The sequence below is a fragment of the Pogona vitticeps genome, chromosome 6, assembly GCF_051106095.1.
Source record: "Pogona vitticeps strain Pit_001003342236 chromosome 6, PviZW2.1, whole genome shotgun sequence".
Classification (NCBI taxonomy): Eukaryota; Metazoa; Chordata; class Lepidosauria; order Squamata; family Agamidae; genus Pogona; species Pogona vitticeps.
In genome coordinates, this window is record NC_135788.1 from 104350861 (window position 1) to 104360509 (window position 9649).

The 9649-nt window shown below is 40.1% G+C and overlaps 2 protein-coding genes across 2 annotated transcripts; both read right to left on the reverse strand.

The window, feature by feature from the left end:
- Nucleotides 1-1257: 1257 nt before the first annotated feature.
- Nucleotides 1258-4374, reverse strand: LOC110086473 (olfactory receptor 14I1-like). The gene has a single exon (XM_078378103.1). It carries the CDS (start codon nucleotides 3184-3186, stop codon nucleotides 2416-2418), a length of 771 nt encoding a protein of 256 aa, XP_078234229.1. The 5' UTR covers nucleotides 3187-4374; the 3' UTR covers nucleotides 1258-2415.
- A 934-nt stretch (nucleotides 4375-5308) lies between these two features.
- Nucleotides 5309-9512, reverse strand: LOC110086474 (olfactory receptor 14I1-like). The gene has a single exon (XM_078378105.1). It carries the CDS (start codon nucleotides 8859-8861, stop codon nucleotides 7938-7940), a length of 924 nt encoding a protein of 307 aa, XP_078234231.1. The 5' UTR covers nucleotides 8862-9512; the 3' UTR covers nucleotides 5309-7937.
- Nucleotides 9513-9649: the final 137 nt, after the last annotated feature.

Genomic DNA, 9649 nt, shown 5'->3' on the forward strand with positions numbered 1-9649 from the left:
TAGCTTAAGCAACATATGCCCCATTAAAGCCACACAAAGATACTTGAGAGTCAAAGGACACTACCCAGGATATTTTTTCCAACATACTGACAGGTCTCCTCTGATGAAATATCAGTTCTGGAAATTAACTGACTTAGCTGTAGACAGTGTAGGCATACAAGGTATGAGATTTGGTACCCACTCTTTTAGAATAGGTGCAGCCTCTACCGCAGCTGCTATGGGTTACAGTTCAGAGGAAATCAAGAGGCTGGGCCGCTGGTATTCTTCCAGTTATCGCAAATACATGAGAACATTACCTAACATATAGGCAGGGGCCTGGTAGGTCGGTGAGACGAAGAAACATTACAATAATCGGACACAGTTATATTCACTGGGAGGGGCTTTATGCTGCTGCATCCACATGGGGGAGTGACCTGGGCCTCGCACCCAGTGTGCAAGTCACATGGAAAGGACTGCAAGGCATGCAATGGATCCAACTTTGCAGGTTGGCGGCCTTTGGCCAATCTCCTCCAGATATATTGGTCGTACACCTTGGTGGTAACGACTTAGCCAGACATCCTGGTAAGGCTTTGATTTTGGACATCATTTGGGGCCTGAATTGGTTGAAGGTCAGGTACACTGTTATGCAGATTGTGTGGTCCACAGTCATTCCACGATTGGCATGGAGAGATGCCAGGTTTTTCCTCAATGTTAACACAGCTCACAGGAGTGTTAACTGTGAGGTCTGCAGAGCAATCTGCAGTGGCCTTGGATCACTAATAGGTCACCAAAGGATCCGGATGGATAGGCCTGAGTTGTTGTTTTTTTTTGAATGACGGAGTCCACCTGTCCAATTTGGGTTTGGATGTCTTCTTGGGAGAGATCCAGGGGGTCTGCTTGTTGAGCTTGAGTGACTCAATGGCAAGCATGGAATATAGCATGGATATGGCAGCTAGTGTGGAAAAAACAGGTATTTCTCGGTGAGTCCCACTGTAAAATCAGGTAAGCTAACAATGCATCGGACCTCCCGGGGCTACGGATCGTGCAATTACAGCACTTGGGGGGAAAGATGCGCTTGGCCACCATCAACAGTCATCAAATAAAGATGGCTCAAGGTCTGGGGGTGTTTATTAGCAGCCAGCTGGGTTCCTGCTGTCTTTAAAACCACGAGAACCTCGGGCCGGGGACTAGCCCATATAATTATTGATTTATCTGTTTCCACACTACAGCAAGCCCCCTTTGCAAATTGATTGGCAAAATTTTTGGAATGAATATCAGTTTGTTTATTTATTTATTTATTTATTTATTTATTTATTTATTTATTTATTCATTCATTCATTCATTCATTCATTCATTCATTCATTCATTCATTCATTCATTCATTCATTTGATTTATATCCCGCCCATCTGGTATAATTATATACTCAATAAAGTGTGACCTGTGTTTTAATCCGTATCACTTGTCTCACATCTTTATTCTAGGGTTGGGGGGCAATGTTACAGGTGGGTGTAGTTATAGATGTACACAGGTACAGAGTAGCATTTGCTTCAACAGTCACATTTGTATCGGTGGCATCCTGTACATCAGCATTTTAGTTCTAGCTCCAAAAAGAGGAAACTCACTGAGATTTACAAAAGTATTCACCAACCATTCAGCAATTCATCCAAAGGGACTATTCTCTACTTGACAGTAGTCATAGATTCTGAACAATAGCTGTTGATTTTCCACTCAGGACCAATTAAAAATTGCAACATTCAAATACTTTGTATAAGGTCCATTTCTCTCCCAACTACTGTAAGGATTGTAACTAAGGTCATCCCGACCGAGGGAGTACAGTCAGAGTTCTCCTACACAAAAAGTCCCAGAATATTGATCATATGTAGAGATGTGCAATGGTCCTTCATTCAGATGCAATAGGCAGCCTTTGACAAGGTTATAATAATAATAAATGTTTATTACGGTCATTCACCAGCAAAAGTAAGATACTTTTTTTAAAAATTAGGAGACATAAAAACACTATAAAAGCATTAAAAACACTAAAAACACCAAAGCACTAAAAACATCTATATACATATATACATCTTACTAAATATCTCCTACCTCCCTGTCATAGGCCTTATCTATGGGCTATTACAGCTTGCATAGAAACTTCTTGCATAGAATGCCAAAATTGTTACTTTGAAGCTCATAGAGCCCGTGTGATCATTATACCAAATTGGTATATACCAATTTACAGATTCTATAGCTGCGCTTTAGGTTGACAAGGTTGGGACTCAGTTAGTGATGAGTTAGGACAGATAAACACTCAAAAATAAAGGATTTAGAACAAGCATTCAAAGAGCAATCTTTGTGAAAGATTTATAAATCCTTAACACCACATATTAAAGAAAAAAATAGCAAAGAAACATGCGTGGAAAAGGAACAGAATTAGATGTTCAGAAAACAACTGTAGAAGAAAATGTTAGTTTTAAGAGTTTCCATAAGGCAGCCTTGATCTCTTTGTTTTTCATGCTGTAGATGAATGGATTCAGGGTGGGAGAAATTGTGGAATACATCATAGCAGAAACCACATCCAGAGTAGAAGAAGCATCGCTGGGTGGTATTACATGGGCAAAGACTCCAGTTAAGACATAGAGAGAGACAACAGTGAGATGCGGAATGCAAGTAGAAAGAGCTTTTTTCTGGCCATGTACAGATGGGATTCTCATCACTGCAGTAAAGATCTTCACATATGTTCTGATAATGAAGACAAAGCATCCTAATACTACACTAGAACTTAGTGCAAGAAGCCCAACTTCAACTAAATAAACATCAGAGCAAGAAATCTTTAATAAATGTGGAATTTCGCAGAAGAACTGGTGGATAATATTAGAACAGAAGGTGTTTGCAAAGGTGGCAGATGTATGCAATGTGGCATAAAAAACACTAAATATCCATGCAGTAGCCACCATTTCAAGGCAGGTTCCTTTGTGCATAATTCTACCATACTCAAGTGGGCTGCAGATTGCAATATGATGATCATGTGCCATTATAGTTAGGATAATAAAATCTAATGGTGCCAAAAGTAAATAAAAGAACACTTGAGCAACACACCCAGGATAAGAAATGGACTTGTCCTCCATAAGGGAACCAGCCATAGATTTCGGGACTATGACTGAAATGAAGGCAAGGTCTATCATGGCTAAGTTCAACAGGAAGAAGTACATGGGGGTGTGTAGGTGGTAGTCAACAACAATAGCAATGATGATGAGAAGATTCCCTATTACTGCTGTGAGATACAATGCTAGAAATATAGAGAAATGGAAGATCTGTAGTTCTTGAATATTTGGGAATCCCAGCAGAAGAAAAGTGGACACAGAAGTCAAATTCTTCACATTGTCTGCAAGGGCTGCATATTCTCTACACCAAGAAAAGAAAATATTGCTAAATTTCAATATTCTTATTTAAACCAAAGTGAACTCACAGTTTTACCAGAAGTTCTTAATGAAATCAGTACTAAGCAATTATATTTCAGGATTGTAGCCCTACTCATTCTTTGTTGTTTGAATAGCATTATCTGTATGGGTTCTAAGGTAGAAGACACCATAATAAACAAGACATCAAGGAAACAGAATGAAAAAAAAATCACCAGAAAAACTTAAACGGAAAATGATACAATGCAAATGTAAGGTTCTTCGTCAAGGTCACAGTTTAGGAGCCCTTTGACGAAGTTATTTTGAAATGTAAAATGGGATGAACCACATGTCCTGGTGAGGTTATTCTACAATCTGGGTGCCAAGCGCAGAAATCCTTTTCTTCAGTCACCAAAAAATGAGCTATACCCACTACATGATTGAGAATGGCATCCCTAACTTATTCTAATGTACAAGATAGTCTGCACTGGGGATGCGGTCCTCTACGGAGCTCTAACTTAAATCCTTCCAATCTTTGTGCATAATTGCCAGCACCTTGGATGGGACCACCTGGTTCACAAGCAGTCAGTGCAGTACTTTGAAAAGGCACAGCCCATGAATGATGCACCAACTATAACAGCCATCAAGGATATTGCCACGTAGGAACTGGACTACAAGGGAAGAATCCACTCAAGGGAATATCAAGTCTGAAACTGGACTATTCGTCCATGAAGAGCCAGACCTGATGGACTAGATATTCTCTCTGTGGAACACATTTGCCTCTTTGTGCATCTATTCTAGCCCCATCATCTATATGCCATCTCCCCTATTAAACAAAGAAACACCTTCTGATACAGAACTTGATTTTGACAGTCTTAAACATCAGTTCATTGGCTCTTACCCGGCTGCTTGTGGTTGCCATCCGGAATATCCACAAAGGAGAAGGAGAAGCAGTAGTAGAAGACATCCTCCTCAACAAAAAGAAACAAGGAAACAAACACCAAAGTATTATGACTGAAAATCTTACAAATAAAACAGATCCATGGCTGCCATCATCATCATCATCATGATGTATTCTCGAAGGCTTTCACACAGCCACAATCCGATGGTTGTTATAGGATTTTCGGGTTCTAATTATAGGAGGTCTTTGAGATCTTATCAAATCATGCTGCAAATACATGCATTCTAGAAAAGTAACTTCCTAAATCATGTTTCAGAGAGTTCATTTACCTCTTGATAAAACATCTCTATTCTTCTCAATTGATCTTTTCATAAGGATCCAATGATTAAAGTCACCCCAATTTGTAGGAACTTCTTGCTAATCTTCTGTGGCTCAGCTACATGAGATTGTTGTAGCAAGGTACAACAGATTTGCACATCTGTCTATTTTAACACGTATTACTGACAATATTTATCACAGTGACAAAACAAGTGTAATAATAAAGTCCCAAGAGAAATTATTGCTGTCTGTATACTAAAATTGCTCTCTAGGAAAAACAAAGTGCAGGTTCTTACACACATGGGAGAGGTGCTCCCATGCAGATAGAGATGGACTAACATGACTTGTTTCCCTCCTGCCCTTAAGATATGCTCAGCCTCAGCTCTCCCACCCTGTCACTATCCCTATCCCTAATCCTAATGTTGAACTTAAACCTTACAGTCTTGTTCTCATCCTACCCTATGTGTATAGCATCACGCATAGAGTTAATATTATTTGGAAGCCAACATCAAGAATGACCTGATCAGCATTATCATTCCTAAATTTAAGAAAAATGGGAACGGGATGAATTTTCCCAACTAAGCCCCTATAAACAACCTCTGATTCATACGTGCTTCCTCTGTGCCTAGGGGAGGGGTGTGCCTCGCCACTGCATTACTATGGTTGTTATTCTGTTGTGCATTTGATTCCATGTAAATACTTATATCAGCCAATGTATTTTCATCTTTATCTTAAGATCTGAATACAGCTCACTTTCCTGTGTTCATGCCACATGTGACACCACCTCAAGGGCCTAAAAGAGTGTCTAGGGCTGAAAGTAGACCCATCAGAAAAAAATAAAACAACTTTTTTTATAGCTCATGATGCCAAACTCTCCTAAGGTTGAAAATTGTAACTAATCTTGTTTCTTTTTTTCCTTCTCCAGATTTTACACATACACTACAGCTTTTGATAATACATGATGGAATCTTACATCCTCACCAATTACCTGCCTGTCCTTTTCCTGCTTAGTCCATACATCACTCCCTTGCTCTCCTATCATCTGCTGCCATTGCCAAGCCTTGATTTTTTTTTCTTTTGTGACTCTCTGCACACATTGAGTGATTCTAACTTTTAAACCTGTAATTTAAGGCAATAATTAAAAGGGCCAGTTTGGATATTGCTCCCAAACACTTTTTTTTAAAGGCGGAGGGCATGATATTCCCACCATGAGACCTCTTTTCCACCCCAATAAATCTACAGCACACCTACTCACACCATTGTGTACCGGATTAAAACAGGAAAAATGTGTGCCTACTTAAGCATGTACTCAAAAAGAAACCAGGCCTGTTTGCTACTGATGTGCAACAAATACATTTTCCTCAGTTTAATGTGAAACTTGAGTTTTAGACCAGAAGGCATGAAGAGATTTGTAACATCCACCTGAAGAGTCTAGAATTCAGATTCATGTCTGCATACCATTTAACATGCTTTTACAGTGGTGCCCCGCTTGACAACAATAATCCGTTCCAGTGAAATCACTGTAGAGCGAAATCGTCGTCAAGTGAAAGTCTTCCCAGAAACGTAGGGGCACTTCGACCCCATTCAGACATTATGCATCAGTCCATATAGGACGAAATAGATGCACACTCTGAAATTCCACCCCATCTTCCCATCTGAATGTCAGTGAAACCTTCAAATGCAAAAGGGTCTTGAATCTTCATCAACCCTAGTTCCGCACTTTTCAACATAGAAATTCTGTCACACAGAAATATATTTTATAATATTTATTTTCAATGCCCTGGGTTCTGTCATTTTTGGATCCACACAGAAGCATTCTTGGAGTATATGAGAATGTAAGCAAATGTTCAACTGATTGGAGAGAAAAATAAAATTGAGACAGGCCTTATTGGAAGATTAAGTTGGCAGTAGCAAGGGGGGGGAAGCATATAAAAACAAAATTAGAGGTGGAGGGAATCTTGGTAGTGATGACAATGATGATGTTCAAGAAAGACAATAATTTAAATGTAACTAAAAATGAAACTATGGCCAAAGTTTCATGGCTTAATATTGCAAAAATAAAACTCAAGTAGGCCTACTGAATAAATAGGGATTTAGTGAGTCAAATCCTCCATAAGTTTTATTCTTCTAAATGGGGCTGCACTAAGTGTGACTAGAGATAGGCACAAATTAAAAATCAACACATTTGTTCAAAAATCACTAATTTGTTGATTCATATTCAAATGAATTTACATCCCCGTTGAATCACAAATCAGTGAATTTTTAGTGACTTTGGATTTGTCAATTCATTTAGCTATCAAATACAGCGGCCTCACCTACCGCCCCAGAACCTAGAGACACCAAAATACAGGGAAAGTTCGTCTGACTCTTCTTTACAATCCCTTCAAGTTTGGTGAAGACTGGGTTTCCCGAAGCCAGCTGCTAAAGGGCACTTTTCTGGGGGAACCCAATTTGTGGCTGTATAAATTGGATGTCTGAAACCCAATCTTCGCTCAACTTGGAGAGATAGTAGAGGAGAGTTAATAGATACTTTTCTGTGATGGTGGTGACTCTGGATGCCTGGAGAAAATTTTACAGGGGCCCCTACTTGTGGGTGTATAATGTGGATGTCTGAGAAATACATACATTCGTAATTTGTGATTTGTTGACCTTGATGAATCACGAATCAAAATGAATCATCATGTTTCTGATTCATGCCTATCTCTAACTGTGACTCACCAGGCCAAAGTAAGTGACAACTATGGTAGACTTAAAGTCAATAGAACTTGAGGAGCAGCTGACTCACTAAATTAAGAGGTTGGAGATGAGTTAGTCATGAGAAATGGCATAGTAAGAATACAGTGGTGCCTCGCAAGATGAGCGCCCCGTTTAATGACGAAATCGCATTACGACGATCCTTTTGCGATTGAAAAAGCGATCGCAAAATGATATTTCCTATGGGGGAATTTCACTTTGCGATGATCGGTTCCCTGTTTCGGGAATCGATTCTCGCAAAACGACGATTTTCAGCCAGCTGATCGGCAATTTCAAAATGGTCGCTGGATAAAAAAAATGGCCGCCCACTGTTTTCTGGGACAGATTCCTCGCTGCACAGGCAGCGAAAATGGCCGTGCTATGGAGGATCTTCACTGGACTGTGAGTTTTAAGCCCATCGGAACGCATTAAACAGGTTTCTATGGGCTTTTTAATTTCACTTTATGATGTTTTCGTTCTACAGCAATTTCGCTGGAACAAATTAACATCGTAATGCAAGGCACCACTGTAGTATCAGAATCGATGACCCATCTGAATACAACTATTGTACATGATTTGTACACAATTAATGCTACAGGTGCGATGAGATTTTTTAAAAGAAAAGGCTGGAATTTAACAGTTTCCACAAAATAGTCTTGAGGTCCTTGTTTCTCATGCTGTAGATGAATGGATTTAACAGGGAAGGAATTACAGCATATAGCACACCAAAAGCCATGTCCAGAACAGAAGAGGTACCAGTTTGAGGCCTTGTACTGGCACAGATTCCAGTGAATATAAACAGAGAGACAACCGTGAGATGGGGAATACAAGTAGAAAAGGCTTTTCTCTGACCATGCACTGAGGGGATTCTGAGCACTGTAGCAAAGATCTGCACATATGTTTTCATGATGAAGATAAGACATCCTAGCATAACACCACAGCTCAGTACAATAAACCCAACTTCCACAAGATAAATGTCAGAGCAGGAGAGCTTTAATAACTGTGGAATTTCACAGAAGAACTGACTGACTGTATTTGAACAGAAGGTGTTTGCAAATGTACCACCAGTGTGTAACACGGCATAACCAAGACTAGCAATCCACCCTAGTGCTACCATCTGAAAGCAGGCTTCTTTGTGCATGATTCTTTCATATTGGAGTGGGTTGCAAATAGCAATATGGCGATCATGGGCCATTATAGTGAGGACACAAAAACCTGAAGCTAAAAAGAAGACATAAAAGAAAGCCTGAGCAACACATCCAGCATAAGAAATTGATCTGTCATCTGTAATGGACATAGCTATGGATTTAGGGACTGTGACCGAAACTGAGCCAAGGTCCATCATGGCTAAGTTCAAAAGGAAGAAATACATGGGAGTATGAAGGTGGTAATCCAAGGCCACTGCAATGATAATCAGAAGGTTCCCAGTTACGGACATCATGTACAATGCAAGAAATACAAGGAAGTGTAAGATCTGCAGTTCTCGGACATCAGAGAATCCCATCAGCAGAAAAGTGTGCACTGTGTGATTATTCATCTTTCCTTTTGTACATGCATATTATCTGTAATTAAAAGGAGAGAAGAACTATGAATCTGCTCATTATAATTAACTGGTTATTTTAAACAGAATTTGCCGAACTAAACAAGGAAATTTATCAATCCTCCCCTACCCCCGATTTATTTGACTATTTGGTACCATTCAAATACAATAATATCTGAAATGCCAGAATGCATTTTTCTAAAAGAGCAAAACATGAAGTTAAAAAAGCTGATGTTCTGCTACTAAAGGAGAATTACTATTCTCATTTGGACCCCACCATCTCCCCTTCACCTCCAGTTTAAAGATTTTTTTTTTTGCATACACCAAATGCAACCTACCATGTGTGTAAGTTTTGAATAACTTTGGCTAAGTGCAGTTAATTGACAAAATGCTGGGTACATCGTGGTTGCATAATTGGGCACATCACCTGACATACAACTAGAGCATCTTGTAGCAACTTGTCAATTAGCTGCAAGAAGTGTGGCAAGAAGTCCAGAATCCACTGCAAGTATTGCGGGGTGTGGGTCATGTGCCCCCTTACAACACATGGGCAGGGTGGGGCACGGGAGAAGCCCCCAAGATGGTGCCATGATGTGGCCATGTAGCTGCTCAAGGTCTACACTGGTGGTAGTGGCAGCAGCAGAGGCAGACCCAGCACTCCTAGAAGCTTGAAGTCAAACTGCCAGGAGGGGAAAGAGCAGCACAAGCCGCCGTTGCAGGAGCACACCAGGTGGAGTGGCCTGTGAGGCCTTCTGCCCCTTCCCCCACACTATACCACTGCAAGT

Excerpts from the sequence above, each read along its gene's own strand:
- LOC110086473 (XM_078378103.1), bottom strand. The coding sequence starts at position 3,186 with ATGTACTTCTTCCTGTTGAACTTAGCCATGATAGACCTTGCCTTCATT.
- LOC110086474 (XM_078378105.1), bottom strand. The coding sequence starts at position 8,861 with ATGAATAATCACACAGTGCACACTTTTCTGCTGATGGGATTCTCTGAT.